The 18,717-nt window shown below is 36.5% G+C and overlaps 1 protein-coding gene and 1 long non-coding RNA gene across 4 annotated transcripts in view; one reads left to right on the top strand and one right to left on the bottom strand.

Moving 5' to 3' along the window:
• Positions 1 to 6,472, bottom strand: part of LOC107749596 (uncharacterized) — an 18,310-nt gene extending 11,838 nt beyond the window's left edge. Inside the window, exons 1-2 of the long non-coding RNA XR_001641058.1 lie at positions 6,462 to 6,472; positions 4,027 to 4,031 (exon numbers count right to left, since the gene is read on the bottom strand). This is a non-coding gene — a long non-coding RNA (uncharacterized LOC107749596). The remainder of the gene's footprint in view (positions 1 to 4,026; positions 4,032 to 6,461) is intronic.
• The window catches only part of LOC107749593 (T-lymphoma invasion and metastasis-inducing protein 2-like), a 93,550-nt gene that overhangs the window by 44,138 nt on the left and 30,695 nt on the right, over positions 1 to 18,717 (top strand). Inside the window, exons 7-16 of one of the 3 annotated variants that reach the window (XM_016564763.1) lie at positions 838 to 1,023; positions 1,795 to 1,941; positions 2,650 to 2,694; positions 6,324 to 6,380; positions 7,669 to 7,836; positions 8,284 to 8,388; positions 8,509 to 8,587; positions 8,695 to 8,784; positions 8,975 to 9,187; positions 13,419 to 13,510. In XM_016564763.1, the coding sequence (XP_016420249.1) occupies positions 838 to 1,023; positions 1,795 to 1,941; positions 2,650 to 2,694; positions 6,324 to 6,380; positions 7,669 to 7,836; positions 8,284 to 8,388; positions 8,509 to 8,587; positions 8,695 to 8,784; positions 8,975 to 9,187; positions 13,419 to 13,510 (1,182 nt within the window). The remainder of the gene's footprint in view (positions 1 to 837; positions 1,024 to 1,794; positions 1,942 to 2,649; positions 2,695 to 6,323; positions 6,381 to 7,668; positions 7,837 to 8,283; positions 8,389 to 8,508; positions 8,588 to 8,694; positions 8,785 to 8,974; positions 9,188 to 13,418; positions 13,511 to 18,717) is intronic. The other 2 variants (XM_016564764.1, XM_016564765.1) reach the window with 2 other exon arrangements.

Consider the following 18,717-nt stretch of genomic DNA (forward strand, 5'->3'; position numbering starts at 1 on the left):
GTCAGTCGATGAATTGCAGTTTTAGTCACTTCCGTATTGGCTTCAAGCGAGAGACCGGGAGGTTGCCACTTGGTGAAAAGTCTATTAAGACTCTTTTTCTTTTCTTCATCTTTTGTTGTTATGCTGCACATTAGCAACATATTAGTGCACTGCTGCCTCTCACTGGTTTATTAATGTCATTGGCCAAAGAGAAAGGAAAAATTGAAATCGCATCATATGACCCCTTTAAGCACGGCCTCAAAATGGTACATTACATTACAAAGAAAAAAAAACTCTAGTTGTTCACATTACATGTCAGTCAGACAATCTCTTCCTGTTTAAGTGGGGGCGGTTCATGGCTGCAATGTGAACCAGACAAATGGTGTTTAGTCAGATGCCTAAATATGTGAGACTAGAGTGTTATGTAATTTCATCTGCAAACTGGTAATGTTCATAGAGCTGTGAGTAATGACCCTGGCATGTTCTTTTTCCTTTCCTCATCTGTTTTGTCAAAAGAGCAGAGCACTAAATCCAGTGGTTTCCCCAATGTTTTTTTTTTAAACATACAATAATGGCGATTGGAGAAAAAAACTCCCTTTATGACCTCTCACATCTTAGAGCAATTACAGCCACAAAGATCCTTTACTCATGCTGTTTCTGCCACCATAGATCACAAATGATCATTGTGCAAAGTTTGTCACCTAGTGGATGAGATAAGTTCCTAAGTAACCCTTTTTTTTTTTTTTTTTTTTGGCAAAATCTCAGACATTGCAAATGATCATTGTGCGAAGCAGTAGTTTGTCACCTAGCGGATGAGATTCCTTTCCTCAGTAACACTTTTTTTAAATTTGCGGACAGATCCAACAGTGGGAACAGAATCTTGAGCGCTTCAACATGGACCTTTTCCGCATGCGCTGCTACCTGGCCAGTTTGCAAGGTGGAGAGTTACCCAACCCCAAGAGCCTGCTAGCCACGGTCAGCCGCCCGACCAAAGCTGCACTAGCCCGTCTGGGAATCTTCTCCGTGTCCTCCTTCCATGCATTGGTTAGTAGCCTTGATCAAAACCTGTTGTAGGACGCTGTTGTTGTTCCAGAAATAGGTCTCATTCATTTTCTCCATGAGGATCTCAAAACAATAATGAATTGAATCACAACTTATCAGACTTTGTATTGAAGCAAATAAACTATTTGAATATAATTTGAAGACAAAAGTACTAAGCCAAGAACTACTTAGCAATGAACTACTCATCCCATGCAGTATTGCAAATTCTTTGATAGAATCAAAACAACATTAAAATTTTAAACATTTATTAATTAAATTAAACAATTAAAAACGTTTATTATATTAAAATAAGTTTAAAATACTATGTATTTGTTGTTTTATTGCAAAATGTTCACATATATAAGTTGGATGAGAATGTAGGGAGACTGACTTGATTGTCATTCGCAATGCTTCATGGAAGCAGGTGGTTGCTGCTGTGCTCTTTTGGCATAATTCTCATTTCTATGGTAACAACGACTCTACTTCTTTCTGATTGATGGCTCAGGACTGTGGGTAGTCTAGTTGTTGACAGGGAATTCAGCTATTATATTCCTTTTTTAAATGAAGTTGAAATCATTCTGACAGGTTTACTGTATATATTATTGTAAAACATTAATTTAATGAAAATGAATTAGATTTTTGCTTTTTCTCCTGAAATGATCTTATGATAATTGAGAGGAAGCCATTTCCTACACTTAATTTGGAACATTTCATTTCCAATAATGGAATATTTGCCTAATTACCATTACAGCCAATCTCTTTGTTGTCATACAGATCTGTTCCAGAGATGAAGCCACTATGCGTAAGCGTTCTCTGTCTCTGTCCCATTGTGGTCGCAGTAAGAAAGGGGTCTTTTCCTCCCTCAAGGGCTTGGATACTCTTACAAAGCGAGGTCATGAAAAAAAGCCTTCAGTCTCACAGGTACTACACCCACTCTGTCTGATTTAAACAGTCGTGCCTGTGTCATAACACAGGTGTTAGGAAAGTGCATTTGCATGTCAATTTTTCTACCTTTTATGTTTTGAAACTCATGCATCACGTTGGTGGGAAATTCCTCCCACAGGTGCAAATAACAGGACTTTGATAAATAAAGACTCTCTAAAGGTAGTAATTACAGAGCTGGCAGGATTAAAAATGTTGTTCGTTTTCCCATCTCCTCCTCCTCTCTCAGAATGCACCAAGATAATAAGAGGGCTATTTTCAGATGTAGAGTTTCATATCTGGTTACCAAATGTAAAGCCTTGAGACACTGATGAAGCTGATGATGTTTCCTCCCTGTTGAGATGTTAATGCACTGTGCTAATAATAGTGGTGAAGGCAGTAAAGGAGTTGCACTGGGCTGTTTGTTTAAATCTAGAGAGGGTTGACCCATGAGCCGGAGAATCTTATAGATTTTCTGTCATGACTGTGCCCTTGAGCAAGGCATTTAACATAAGGTTGTTGCAGGGGGACTGTCTCTACAATTAGAGTACTGTGTGTTGTTTGGAATAAAAAGTGGCAGCTAAGTAACTAACTAATGCTTGTTTTGTTGAGTCTGTAACAATTCTTTACCACCCAGTAAACCATCTTAGTCTTTATAAAAATGGAAGATCCCTCATTTTGTCTTTTTTATTTTGTCCCTGTCAAAAGGATTTCATTGATTTGAGCTGCTGTTCTTACAGTGGTCTTCCTCAGGTAAGGGATATTAGATTTCTAGACCACAGCTAGTATAGCATGGCTCCTTGTAGAAATATAAATGCTTCTTACGTTTGACCCCCTGTCGTTCTGCTCACAATAGTTATATATTTTTTTAAAAGTCCAACATCATATTAGGTGTCTTTAACTACAATGTGCTTAAGTCAAGGGAAAGAAAGTTAGGTACAGTGTACATGGTGTGTTCATGTTGAATGCTGCTATTGTGGGATATGATTAAGGTTAGGGACATATTTGATCGTATGGTTATGTTTAAGTGTTGGTTAATAGGAAAGGGGTAGGGCCAACAGTGTAATTACAGATGTGTTTACAGAAATTAATTACAGCTCTAATTGCATGCAGTTGTTTCATAAGAACGATGTAAACATGTATGTACACAATAAGTACACTGTATCAAACAAATGATTTAAATATGTTACATAGTAGTTAAAGACCCTTAATATAAAAACTAGTAAGCTGCCTACCTAGAAAACAGAATGCAGAATGGCATATGACCTTCTCATATAAAGCAATTCCAGAATGTATTGCAATGAGCTAAGCAGGGGGGAAAAAATCAATAATCAATTCTAAAAAATATCAGTTGAAAATAACTGAATATAAAATGTAGTAGGAGTATGTTGGTGAACCAAATTGGCTCTACATTGACTAGATTTCCAAGTGATATGATAAAATACCCCTCTAAATGTTCTTATACACCTCTGTAAATCCTTTAATTGACTTTATGTAATTACCTGAAATATTCATAAGGATAACAACTAGAAGGATAATATTGCTGCAGTCTCTAGAAATCAGAATAATCAAATTATTAATTATATTCATAGATTTTATTCACACCATTAAAATGTTTTCAGAAGAAAAGTACTTCCTCTTCAAACTACCAGTTTTGTTCCCGATAACCACTTGGTACATTTCTATTATGGTGGTGACCTTCCCTGAGGTCAATAGCTTCTGGGAAACTATCTTAAAAATTTAGCTTGCTAGACTGAGCCAAAATGAAAGTGATAAAAGATTTGCATGACTTACATGCTTTTTTGGTATGTGCTTTTTCTGGACATTATTTATATGGAAAAATTCATTTCACCACTGAAAATGTGTCTCCGAATGACTTATAAAGTTCATATGCAGTTAGGTTTTCAGTTTTAGAAATTAGCTGTCTATGTAGATGGCATGACAAATCATAAGCCTGTTCCTAAGTGATTGTCCTGGTTGTCCCATCTTCATTAATGCACATTCTCATGCATAAAGAACCCAGGGCCAGAAATTAACTGTCTGAAATTAATTAGTCTGTGCAAAAAATGCCACTGAAAGTAATACAAATTCTCCAGATGTGATGGCAAAAGATCCCATAATAAATACATTTTTTAAATTAGTTTTATGTTGTGACATTTTTACATTAGGCCTATATAGTTATGAGTTGAGACACTGCAGTGACCATTAAAAAAATTATAATAAAATGTAGTATTTGACATAAATTAACATGTTATATGTTCAAAAAAAAAGTCACTGAAAATCAATTCCATAGGACAAATTTGGGCCCTTAATAAAACATTTAATTGCTCATTTCTGTCACTAAGTCAATCCAGTAGTATCTTAAGTGAGCGAAAGGTAAAAAAGTCTCCAGTCACTGACATGAAGTCTCCGTCCCTCCCTGACATGTGTCATGTAATGGGAGATCCAGCCGGCTTGGCTAACGAGCCCCAATTTCATTTCACACCACAGAAGGCAGAGGTGTGGAAACAGACAGAGGGAGAAATGCATTATGAATTATTATAAGCCGTATGTGGTAAATTGCAGCCTGCTGTACTCTACCCCGCAGCGACACACAGATGGTTGGTATAAGAGCCCTATGCTAGTTGCTAAATATTAAACAGGCCAACCTTTTGCTAAAGACACTGCGGTAGCCAGCAAGTGAAAGTGTCTTTTTTGTCTCTTTTCCCGTTTGTCTCTCACTTTGAGTTTTGAGAACATCAATCAGTCAATCACATAGAAGCAAATCATTAGTTCTTCTCTGATGGCAATCCTGTTTAGCTTCTAAAATTGGATCCCCAGTCACTAGGCCCTTCAATGCAGTTAACACATACAGTTTCTTCATAAGATGAAATGGGGGGGGGATTAATTAATTATTAATCATAATTAGACATGCTTCTTGAGCACCAAATCAGCATATTAGAATGAATCCTGCATTATCCATATTGTTTTCAATATTATTATTATTATTATAATACATTTTAAAAATACATGAAAATAGAGTTACTTTAAAATAATTTATAATACATTATTTTACTAAATAATTTGACATAAAATTAGAACTTTTACCAATTTAAATCATATTATACTGTAGCAAAGCATTACTTTTCTTACTATATTTTAATCAATTAAATGCAGCCTCTGTGAGCATTCTTTAAAAACATTGCATTTAAAATGTTAGTGTGTATCATACATTTTCCTTGGTATTTTTATATTTTTGCCCTGTGTTTATACCAGTTTATCATCTATTCTCTTCTATCTGTTCTCATATTCATATTGAACTACATTAATTTACTCCATCAAGATTTTAACATTGCCATCTTTTCCCATTTGTATAAAAATATAAAAACAAGGGCTGTTAAAATAATAAAATAATTATGAACAATGTGAACTCTAGTTCATACATATATAAATTCTATACAACTATATCATACATTTTCCTTGGTATTTTTATATTTTTGCCCTGTGTTTATACCAGTTTATCATCTATTCTCTTCTATCTGTTCTCATATTCATATTGAACTACATTAATTTACACCATCAAGATTTGAACATTTCCATCTTTTCCCATTTGTATAAAAATATAAAAACAAGGGCTGTTGAAAGTATAAAATAATTATGAACAATGTGAACTCTAGTTCATACATATATAAATTCTATACAACTATACAGATATATAATTTATGATCTTTATTAACTGACTGTCTTTTTGATTTTACTGTTTCTTCAGCTTGACAGATATTAAGTTTGCTCTTGGTGTGAATAGACAATTCATCTGTGCGTCATTTTGTTTTTTTTGCATTATGCTTGATGTGAAAAGACCTCAAAAATATTTCTCATTTCACATGCAAAGAGGTTGTTTACATAGAAGTCTTTGAGGCAAATCAGCAAAAAAAAAAAACATCTTGTCTGTTTCTAAGGCTCAAGGAGAGGATGGAAAAAGGAAAAGGAAATATTAACATTATAAGTGGGCCTCAGGGAAAAATCAAAAAATGTATAAGACCCCTATAGCTGACCATCCATGCCATGGCCATATAAAAGACTTACAGATGAGGAACATCACAAGCAATCGGTCATAAGAAGGCTCCACAAAAGTATGAATAGAGATTAAAAGTCTTGTATTAAACATTCAGCATGACCGTTCATCCTACTAACCATTATAGTGCTCTTTACTTCCAGTAAAGTTTCAAAGCTTTTGTTTAAGTTCAAAATAGATTCACTACAGGAAATTTGCTTGGCTGAAGTTTTATTTAGAAACAAAATGATAGTTTGTCTGGTGCAGTGTTTGTAACCATGGCTCTGTTCCGTCTGACAAACTATGACTGCAGAGACTGCAGTGATTTGTTTTTTCCCTCTTGTTTTAGGTCTTTGACACTGACGGTGAAGGGCATCTAAATACTATTCCTCCTTGTAGTTTTGAGGTACGTTACTTTGTTTTTACAGAATGCAGAGTCCTTCCAGTGGACAAAGCTCAGGTTTACTTGGTTATATGTTAAAAGTACGTTTGTAAAACCGATATTGATGTACCCACACATTTTACATATAAAAATGTATTAGTGGTGTCTTTTTGTTCATCATGCATGTATAAAAATGATTTATTGTGGCTGATAGATGCTCACATTTTGATTGGTGGTGAGCTGTGATGCTAGTTCAGAAGATCCTTGCCCTGAACATGAAAAGAACAAGTGTTCACATCAGTTGATTTAGAGACAAGACTGGATTGAGCCACATGTACAATTTGCTTGTACGTCTCTGAAAAACTGTCCATGGTTCCTCACTGTATGCTTCATACGTATGCTGTTGTACTTCAGTAATCCATGGAGACCAACACACCAATGTTGCTAAGAGACCATGTTAAAGGATAGCGGTTATTCTAGACAGCAAGAGTCTTTTCTTCATCATTCCAGCTTTAGCATTCTGGGTGGAGGTTAGCTTCCATAAATGATTTTTCCTAATTTGGAGAGGAAAGTCTGAAGTTGAGGCTCTGGTGCTGAGATCCACACACACTGAGGAGCGTGAACTGGGCGGTTGCCCTTGGCTGCTCTGTCGGAAAGTTGACCGTTACTGTGGTAAATTAATGCACACTCATTCTACTGCTGGTCAGGGTTTCATTCACACCACTCGCTGGACAAACAGAGGTTTATACAACTTGTCTTAGGCCACTCTGTTTCCCTTGCTAAAAAAAGCCATTATTTCATTGAGTGAAATGTGTGGACGGTCTGTACCTTTGGAACTGAGACGTGACATGTTTCCTCTGGTGTGTGTGAAGGTGGATAGGCATGTTTATTTCCGACACCTTAAGACTTAATCTCCACTGAAAGAACCACGGTGTGTTTCGTTTTGAGTGACACATCCTTAAACAAGCATAGAATGATGCCACTAAACGTCATGATGTGAGTCATGGAACAAGTCCGTGTCAAATGCTTTAGTTTTAGATAGTCAGTCTTTGAATTTGTTATGCTCGTCTATGAATATCTTGGTTTTGCTATAAATGCATCTAGATTAGAGAATTGTGTTTTAGGATTTATAAGTAAATCCTATAACATCTGCTATTTAATCACACCAATAATAAATAAGGAGATACAATAAAGTGTTATAAATAGGTAAGTAACTAACCAGGGATTCAAAAAGTCATTGCATTTGACCTGATTCATTATTATTTATTTATTTATTTTTAATCTTTGTCATCCTCTCGATTTTCTTTCACAGCTGTTAGGTAGTTTGGCCAATGTTTACTCAATCGTGCCACCTGAAGGCAGCCAATGGGATTGCAGCCAGGAAAACACAACATGCATCTATATGCCGAATTACCAGACTGTTACTGTTCTTCTGAAACCTCATCACACCGTCACGGATGTCTTGGCTGAAACCTGTAGGGTAAGATAAGTGTATTCCAAAAAATCCACCTCTTTATTTTAAAGAGTCAGCGTAGTGTTCAGATTAATTACCTTGATGAACACACCCATTTTGATTTGTCAGCTGTTGCATTGTTTCTAATTGTTTTACACATGTGCCTGCTATGTCAACGCAGACACATAATTATGTTTGTTTGTGGTATCATACTTCTCTGCTGAGATTACCTGAGGCTATGGGTGTCATTATAATAGACCGCATCTATGGAAATTCATTAATAGATGACATCTTGCCCTCTGCATGACAGCTGTGTTAGTCTGAATCTACGACAGCAGGCTGACATTGCTTCAGCAACTGGCTTTTACCACACAAATTAATTTCACACAGTTTTTTTTTTTTTTTTTAATGTTTTTGAAAGAGGTCTCTTATGCTCACTAAGGCTGCATTTCCTTTTGCATTTCCTTTTCTTAGCTCATGGGCCTGGACCCTAGCCTACACTGCTTAAGGCTGAGAAGATGTGTAGGAGACAGGATGGAGGTATCAACTCCATCAGCTGATGAGCTCCTGCAGGACTTGGTAAGATATTGATAATGGCAAAGCTTGATGTGCAGCAGCTGGATCACAGCCCAGTTTATAAAAGGCAGAGTTGTTGAACTGCATGATTGCGCACTTATCCACATTTCTTTCTCACCCTAGTCATATGACGAATTGGAGGTCAGCCAGCTGAATGTCTACACTCTGCACATGTCTAGACCTAGTCTAACTGGAGACTTTGGTAAGCAAGTCATTGCAAAGGGGAGATTTAAGTGGCTGTTTTTAAACTCATGGGGACTGATGGCACTTTATGATGTGTTATGATAGTTTTTTTTTCTTGTCCTCAAGGCTTTGCTGTTACAGGCTATGTAGACAACCAGAAAAACAGCCGTATCGTTGTCAGAGAAGTTCTCCCTGATGGGCTTGCTTTCAGCGAAGGTACTTCTGCTTGTGAAGTTATAGCTTTTATCCCTGAAGATAGGTTACATTTATTTGGATATGTTAGAAACACCTTTTTGTTTTTTGAACAAAGACCAAAAGATCTTCTCATATCGTTTTTACATATTGCCTTTTGAAGGGCATTATAAACTTTGTTTCCTTCACTCCTGTTGTTTTATATAACTGATAGGTCTGAGGCCTGGTGATGAGATCATGGTTTTAAATGGTTGTGAGGTGTCTTCTCTGGACCTGGCTCTGATACAGACTTTATTCAACGATCAGAGTCTGCAACTGACTGTGAAACGTCATCCACCCTCCATTCAGCACAATACAGATACAGCAAAAACACAGTCTCTGCGCAGGGTTAACGTCCAAAACCACCAAAGAGCCAAGTCCTCAACAGGTACAAGACACACATGTACACATGAGTGATTCAGCGGTGCATGTTATTCCAGAAAAATATTTGATGTCTGTGTGTGCAGCTCAATTTTTGTGTCCGCACATGTGCGAGAGATTTCAAAACAAAGATCCGCTAGGTAGTGTGCTCGTGCTGAACGTGCCCATCCACAGTCCAGGGAGCATACGTACTTGCTCAACTGTGCACTAGACAGAGTGTAACATGTGAAATGAAGTATACCTTAAGTTAACTACATGGACTTACAGCTCCAAAATCAGCGCAACATTTCGGCCAGTCAGGACTTCATCAGACACAATACCCTTGTGGAGTGAGATGCATCTGAACCCAATTTGGGTTTTTGGATGTGCACTCCATTTTGATTTTTTTTTTTTTTTTTACTATATGAACATAGGTTTCGAGTTATAAAATTAAGTGCTACCAACATCACTAAGCCCTCTCATTCACCTCCACAAAAACATCTGAGACCACTTTTCATGATTCAGTCAATTCTCAATAGTTAAAATCAAGTCCCAAGTTCCCCTATCCAGTTTTACTCAGACATACATCACATTTAAGAAATAAATTGGGTTGTAATAAACTTGAACAGCTATCAGATGATTACTTTTTAACAAACAAGTTTCTAAGAAAATGCTATTTGTTAGCTACTTTTTAAATTACATAAGCAGTCCAATTCACTAATTGCAAGCTTACGAGTCAGTTCTCTGCTTATATAGTTCTGTGCTGCTCTTTTTTTTATGTAGTTGAAACAAATGGAAATAGAGACACACAGCAAATACATTAGGTACCTACATTTCTCACCTGCATGACAGCTGGTGAGAAAGAGGAGTATCACTTTGTTGCTGACGTTATACTGCTTTTTAACATGATGTGGTCTGTTGACACAGTGTTACTATCGTATTCTCTCTGTTCAGGTCCACAATACGGCACTAAAACTAACATGCTGCAAAATGAATAAGTTTAATATCATTTTAATGTCTGAGAAATTGTATTTGATCCTGGTTTGTCATCTCGGCATTGCTGCAGTGTTGAACATCAGATGACATCCGTTTCTAAAAATAAAATGTAGCAGTTTTTTTTTAATCGAACATGGCCTAAATATACTGTATCTTTGACAACTTTCTCTTTACTTGTTATGCATTCAAGCTCACTGTTGAAGACATTTGACACTTGTCACACCTCACTTGTAAACTTCCTCCCCAAATTTCCTTCCACTGACTTCCTCAAACTGGACTGTCGTCTGTACTGACTCAGTCATTTATAAAAGTGATAAACAGCAAGCAATCTATATACTGTGAACAGGAACTGTGTTGCGTGCTGGTTTTGAACCCTGGCTACTTTGATCCTTGCATGGTAGGTGTCTGACAGAATGAACATCACAGCACATTTGTTGCTACATTGAATTATTCTTTTGTATTATAAGTGATTATTTGTTCTAAATTACAGAACATGTTTCATGAGCAGTGAGTGCTGTGGTTTTCATGTATAGAGCACTGGTTACTCGAGAGTGTTTTGTAAGCTAGAATTATTATTTTTTTTAATATCTGTTAAAGGTTTGTGTCCCACTTTATATTAGGTGTCTTAACTACTATAATTAAGTTATAAATTAAGTGCTAACTTCTTATATGCGTTATGAAGTTAAAGACACCTAATAAAAAGTGGGTCTAAAGTAATGTATTGCAGTATGTATAAATATACCGCTATATATCTTTCATTTCTTACTATTGGTTCATGTCTAAGTCAGTACAGATTACTTCAGTAGTATCTGCTGACTCTATATTATTGATTATACAAAATCAAGCTAAATGTTTTACTTGGAAATGCATGATGGATAAATGAACAAAATTGCAAGACGCTTCAGTGTGATTGTTAAAAATCCACAACAAAGGCTAAAAATGAAAACGTTTGCATCAGTCGTTTAGCATTTCTTGGCAGCTCTTCAACTACCAAACCTGTTTAACAGTTCAGGCGACAAAATGAGATATTTCATTTGTTTCTAGGAACCACATTTTAAAACGCTCTTCCTTCCATCGAACCACCTTTGCACACAAGGAAATATGTTTACTATTCTCGATCCTCACTTCATTTTGTCACCTGTATATTAAATTAAGCCACAGCTAAATAGTTACTGGCATAGCTTGACACTTGAAATTATTTGGATTGTGGGGTGTGCATACCAGAAAAGGAAGTTTAAAGGGGAGGTGTAAAAATTGTATAATTAATTAATAATAATAATTAAAAATGCATGCAGTTATGCATCATTTATTATTATAGTCAGTACATGTAACGTGTAACATGGACACTGTAAAATAAGCCATTATTTTTGTTACCCAAAACTTTAAGGGGACCGATCAGATTTAAAACAAGTTGATTTCTGTCATAGTGTCTGCAACTAGCTGGGGACACGTGCGGTGACCTCTTGTTGCATAAAACTTCAAATGCAACAATCTTCAGTGATCTTGTAGTGTGCGCTTGGCTATAGGGGCTTCAAACCAATATGCAAAGTGGGTGGTTGAGATCTTTAGTGAAACTGATGCTGTCTGACTGCAAGCCAAATCACATAACTACTGCATCATGTATCCCTAACACAATGCATCAGATTGCTCATAATACAGCAGGCTGAAAAAAGAAATGGGAATATTGCGTCTTTAGAATAAAGAGGTATATTAGCACACTTGTCAAGAACAAAGGTGTAGTTTCTCTCTGTAATTTTTAACACAAAAACATGGTTAGTTACTTAGGATTCAGTTAGTTACCCATGGATTAGTTTCTTAAAGTGAAATTTACCCCAGTGGCTTAAACGTAAACCTTATGTGATGCTTTCGCTTAGGCCACACCGACAAACTCTGCCTTATCTTGAGTGCAGCTTCATTGTAGTGTGAGTAATAACTCTACATTTTTTTATAATCAGGGTTTTAATTAGGTATATAAAAACACATGTCCTCTATATTTTCTGTAATAAGTGCATTTCCACACTCACAGCTAAAGAGAATGAGTACATACAATGGTTTTCCTGTGTAGATGTTTGCAGTAAGCCTCTGTTCCTGTCATTGAAACCACCCTTCAAACTTCATTTAGCAACATAGAGCGCAACCATGGCAAAGCAACAACTTGCACAACCATCAAGAATTTGAAGCATCAAGAAGCTGAAAGATGATATAAATTACACTGCGAAAAGCAGAGACAGTTTATGGTTGAAGATTATAGTCTGCACAGTTAAATTTAGAATCAAAATAATCAAAAGTGCAGGAATATTAATATTTTTACCTATTCATTTCATCTTAGAGAAGGCACCGGCAAGCTTTTTGGCATTTTTGTTTGTTTTGATCATCTCTGTGCTTTATTAACAAAATATGAAGTCAGTTTACAAGACATTCAAATTTCATTCATGTAGCGTTTCCCATTTGGTGTTATTGGCCATGTATGACATTTGTCTCAGAACTTGAACTTTTCTGCCAGTGTCGAATGTGTAAGCAGCCAAAGCTGCCATTTTTAGCTTTTCATTAAGCAGTACAACTGTTTCAGCTGTGTCAATAAAAAGAAACACATCGGGTACTAAAGGGTATACCTTTAGAAATATTTTTCATAGTCATCTAGAGCAATGGCTGCAGAAAATTAGGCTTTTCCATAACACATAAAAACATTATATATAAATTATATATAAATTAAAACAAACATTAAAACTTTACACTGTTCCACACATAAGACATTTGTGTAACTGCTGCAGCATTGTTGCAGGAACTTCTGTTTGTCTGTGGAGGCGCTGTAGTGCCAGATATGTTGAAGCCATTAGAGAAAGATTTTAGGTAACTGCACAGAAGTGAGAAGAGCACTATACAATTACTACTGAGACAATCTGCTCTGCTTGATTTTCACCAAAAAATGTGACACACTTGGCATTAGCAAAGGGCACTAGCATAGAGATCCCATATATTTTCTAAGTCTCATAATTGCGTTGAGCGAGAAATTCAGGTTTTGGCCCAGGTTCTGCTTTTTGTTTAAACATTAAACATTTATTTTTGTGTGTGCGTGTGTGTGTGTGTGTGTTTTACTCCATATAGTAAAGTTTCTGCCAATTCAGATTTTGGAACTGGTGAATTGAATGTGGTAAATTACTTGCCAAATCTCTACAATTCTAATACAGTGCTGCAAACAGTTTTAGTATTAGCATATTTACTTGTGTATGTGACATATTGCATAAAGATTTCTTTCTCCTCAGATATATCCTGTGTGGCAGAAAACTTAGGCTTGGCTGTAGATGATGGTCTTCAGAATCAATACCACAACCATCGAACAGTTCAGCACAGCAAGGTAAAGAATAATCCAAGTCTGTTTTTATCTAATTCTTCAATTCCAAAAATTTTGATGGTAGTGATGGGCAGATTGATCCTGAATTATTGATACTTACTATAATGATGTTGTATCGAAAAGATTGATCCTCACATAAAAATATTGATTCTAAAGTGCATTTTTAATCATTAATTGTATTAATTTAGCAAGAAATTCTGTGCATAAAGTAAGCTTCTAAGTGGAAAAATTGTGGAATAATTGTGTAGGATAGAACTATTTCTCCTGCTCATCAGAACATACGCAAATGCCGAAAGACCGAACCAATCAATCACAGAGAGGCGTTCGCTGCTGACGCTTCGCTCACAGTGCTTGTTCAAATAGGGCCGCATTTCCCAAAAGCATCAGAGCATAAGTAGATCTTAAGAAACCATTGCCAGCACTGGTCTCCGCGATCAGCTTTGGCTCACGATGCATTTGGGAAACAAAGCCCAGATCAATGCTTATCAGATGACAGAGAAGCAATCTGGAGTTATTTCACAATAAGCAAATTGCACAACTGCTCAAAATGTTGATGTCAGTAAGATTTTTTAAAGGAAATTAATACTTTTATTCAGCAAGGATGCATTAAATTGATCAAAAATGACAGTAAATGCCTTTACATTGTTACTATATATATATATATATACAGAATGTATTTCATTTCATATAAATATGTTCATCAAATTTATCACGGTTTCCACACAAATATTAAACAGCACAACTGTTTTTGACATTGATAATTCTTTAGAAAGGTTTCTTGAGCAGCAAATTATATTAGAATGATTTCTGAAGGATCATGTGACACTGAAGACTGGAGTAATGATGCTGAAAATTCAGCTTTGATCTTTGATTTAAAATATGTTAAAATATAAAATAGTTATTTAATTGTTACATTACACAATATTGCTGTTTTTACTGTATTTTTGTTCAAATAAGTGCAGCCTTGGTTAGCATGGTTAGAAACTTCAAAAAAGTTACAAAATCTTACTGACCCTAAACTGTTGAACAGTATAGTGTACATGTAATATTTATTTTAATTAGGCTAGTTTGTGCAAGTAAATTTATTGAAACTTGTTGTTAAAAGTTCAAATGGATTATGTTATGTTCTGTAATTGCTATTAATAAATCTGTCAGAAAAAATTGTGCTAAAGTTTCACCTTTAGGGGTACAATAGCCTGGCAGTCTTTTACAAAAATTAGCCATGGTTTTTCTTCAGTAACCACAGTTTACCACAGTATTTGTAGTAAAACTGCAGTAACCACAAATTTACCATGGTTTACACAGGAACATTATTTTAACCATAATATTTGTAATAATAATAATAATGATAATAATAATAATAATTATAATACATTTTAGCACTTATGTAACACCATGGTTATTTTTCATGATGTACCCTCAAAGGCACACCTTTGTACCTTATCTACCCTTAAAGTGTGTGTACTTGTATGGTACTTTTAGGGGTAGAGAAGGTGCACCTTTGAGGTTACTGCCCCAATAAAGAGCTAAAATACAATTGTAGTCCATTTTATTTCTGACAGTGTAAACAAAAAAAGGCCTATGAAATGTAAAAAAGAAAAAAAAAGAAAACAGTTTTCAAATATAAATGTTAAGTGAGTATAATTACTGATTTCTATTGTTTTAATAATTTAAAAGATCAGTTGAGTTTAGAGGTATCGATATCGAGGATACTGGGCTTGAAAATATTGGTATCGGATCGAAAATAAAATAAGAGGTATTGCCATCCCTAACTAATGGCATATTGGAGTGCCTTTAACGGTTGATATACGGACTGAACTTAGTGTCTGGTTTGTTTAATGGATTTGCAGTGTAGTACACATTTGTGTGCTTTTTCATTCCTGTGTTTATGTGCATGTAACAAAGTTCGTAGTCACGGGAAGAAGGAGGCGGGAACCGGCGAACATTTAAACAAAACTTAGCCATCCCTCCACATCCCAGGCGGCCGGCAGCGAGTTTGACCGCCCCCCCCCCCGGCAACTCACTCCAGCCCACCGCCTCGAGCGTCCATGGCGCCAGACTGCTCCGCCATGCTCGATGGCACAACGGATTCACCACAGCGGCGAGGGATCTCTGGCAGCGTGTCCCTCCTTCCTCCTGGGTTTCGGCACCAATGTAACAAACGTTCGTAGGTCGGGAAGAAGGAGGCGGGAACCGGCGAACATTAATAAAATAAACTTTAATAAAATAAACCAACACAAAATGAAAGTAAAGCGGCAGCCCCTCGCGGACGACTGCCGCAGACAAAACACAAAATAAAATCCAGGCCTGGTCCTCTCTCGTCCAACACTGTCGTCAGTCCTCCCTTTTATCCTTCCGGAGCTCCTCCGTGATAGTCACGGGAAGAAGGAGGCGGGAACCGGCGAACATTTAAACAAAACCTTAATAATAAAATAAACACAAAACAGCGCGACAGCCCCTCGTGGATGACTGTCGTGCACAAACAGAACCAAAACACAAAATTAAATCCAGGCCTGGTCCTCTCTCATCCAACACTGACGTCACTCCTCCTTTTATCCTTCCGGAGCTCCTCCATGGGACTCGAGACCGGTGAGTGGCGCAGGTGTCGCGCATTAGCATGTACTCTACCGGCCTCGCTCCATTCACATGGCTCTCGGCCCCGCCCCTCTCGTCACGGTGCATATCCTTTTGTGAGGTTTTGCTTGCATCGTTGGATGCTCACAGATGTCCCCACAATGAAAACAGATCAATAAACATGCTAAATAGTGTTTTAATATCTAAAAGTTTTCTGTGAGAGTTAATATGAAACAGTAGGATTAGCATAATATAAAACCATAGAAGCCCATGAAAAAAATCTTTAAAAATCACAAGATACCAAAAACAAACGTGTGTGTATGTGCATGTGTGTGTGTATTTTGAGCAGCAGCTGCATTGTCAAAGCTTGTCTGCCAGTGTTCGTTATCACTTAGTAATTAGCCTCTTCATGGATCTTTGGCCTTCACACTGCTTGCTTATTACTGTAAACCGCACAAGAGCTTGTATTTATGCTGAAGGCTAAGTACACAAAAACATAAGAGTTACAGAAAAACTCATATTGATCGTGATTAATCCTCACATGCTGGGCTGAAGGATGTCATAGTCCTCTCAGAGATGCATGTATGTTTTTGTATACTGACAGTGCTTTAACAGTGTACGAGTTCTCCTTGAATTCCATCACTTCTGTTCATCCATTCATCTCAGTGAGGCCTTTTTTTATTTGTCAGACCAGGACCCCATTTTTGTACGTTTTAATACAGGTTTAATACAGCCAATTTTAATGCAATTTTAATACATTTCTGTTAGTTAAATCTGTCCAAATTATTATGAAATGTACATTCCAGGGGTCATTTCTTTAATTATATTGTCTATAATCGTCATACTCAAAACCCTTGATTCTTTGAGTTGTTGTAAGAATGAATTCCATTCTTCACACGTGTAAAAAGCAGTCCCAAAACAACAAGAAACAAGCGTTTACTTGTTACTTTACATGTTACTCTGTTGTCATTGTGTTGGAGCTGTTAATATAACTAGTTAAAAAGCAAACTTTTCAGTTAATTTACCTGTTCATACTCTCTAAAAAAAATGCTGGGTTATGTTTTTTTTTTTTACTCAAATGCTGCTTGCTTAACTGGCTGGGTTCAGCCTGTTGAGTCATTTTATTGGGTTATTGTTAATATTTTTTACCCAGGTGCTGGGTAGTTTTTCTGTAACTCAGCTGCTGGGTCGTTTTCACTGTCAATACAAATGATGAATCCCCTCACATACCTACCCAGCGCTGGGTCAGTGTAACCCAGTGTTGGGTAGTCTGTGCCAAACTGGTTACATTTGTCAATGATCATTTTGTGTTCTGTCCTGAGAGAAAATTTGACTGACGGGAAACTTCTTGAATGAAATTAAGGTATGTATTACATTGTATTCCTGTCAAATTATTACTGTATAGGAAAACGTCTGTAGTCTCACATTTTTCCTTTTTTGTTTAAATGTACGTCGTAGCTAACGTCTGCTTGGAACGCTAGCCTTCTCCAAAAGGAGCATTTATCTGATCTACACTCAAAGCAAACGATGCACTGGCGCCACCATTAAGTTTCACCTCCGGCCAAACGAATGCGTGACCAGAGCTGAAACACGACATGACATCGCTTTCTATCATGTAACAAAGTTTCCGTGCGCTCCACTGACTACAATAGGAGCGCTATGCGTTTGACAGGTTGAAACTTAAATGTCTGACAGACAAGATGGCATGAGGTAAAGCCAAATGGGTGCCCTAAGCAGGATTGTATTGTTGTGCCCTCCTCCCTCAAATATTATGGAAGTGAAAAAAAAAAACCCACCTACTATAAGGGTCAAAATAGAACTTTAATAAAATATAAAAGTAAATAAATAAATAAATAAATTGTATTATTTACAAATTACAAGCTCAGACAGTTACCTATGGCTATGACTTTATTAATACAGTTGTCTGATTGATTTTATAGTCTCAAGCATTCACACAGATCATGCAAAAGAAAATTAAGCAAGCTTACTACAATAAAACCATGGTTTATTGCCTCATTGTTTTTATATAATGCATTTTAAGTCATTTTAAAGGCTATTGTTGGCTTAGATCTGTTTTTATAACCACAAAAAATTATCTTAATACTTCTTTGCAAATTATTATTTGAAGTAACAAAACCATGGTTAATTTGCGGTTGCCATGGCTACAAGAACGATTATTTTGGTTTTATTCGTGTTAAAATCATGGCTAATTTTCGTAATGGAACATGGAAACTCAGAGAGAATATTAGATGCGTTGGTGGTGGTGAAATTATTACCGACATTAAAACATGCTATTAACGTCAACAGCCAAAAAAGTTTCACAGGATTATGAATGTGCCTGTAAGTGATGCACGGGCTTCGTTTTTTTTCTTCTCTGTGCCGGAATGCTGATGTGTTTTCACAGGCATAGTTGTCCATCAATTATGATCATTTGCATTCAGCCGCAAACATGAGGTGCGAGTGGTCGCGGGCGCGGATGCGGGAATGGTGCTTCACGTTTTTTTTTTGTTTTTTTTTGAGCAACTGGGATGGTGTAAAGCTGTTTTTGATGTAACTTTTCAAACGTGAATATAAGATAAGTCATGAATATAAGTCATTTAATAAACTGGAACAGCCTACTGATAGCAGTTTTCTTC

Source organism: Sinocyclocheilus rhinocerous, unplaced genomic scaffold (assembly GCF_001515625.1).
Source record: "Sinocyclocheilus rhinocerous isolate Xijiao unplaced genomic scaffold, SAMN03320098_v1.1 scaffold2817, whole genome shotgun sequence".
In the NCBI taxonomy this organism is placed as follows: domain Eukaryota; kingdom Metazoa; phylum Chordata; class Actinopteri; order Cypriniformes; family Cyprinidae; genus Sinocyclocheilus; species Sinocyclocheilus rhinocerous.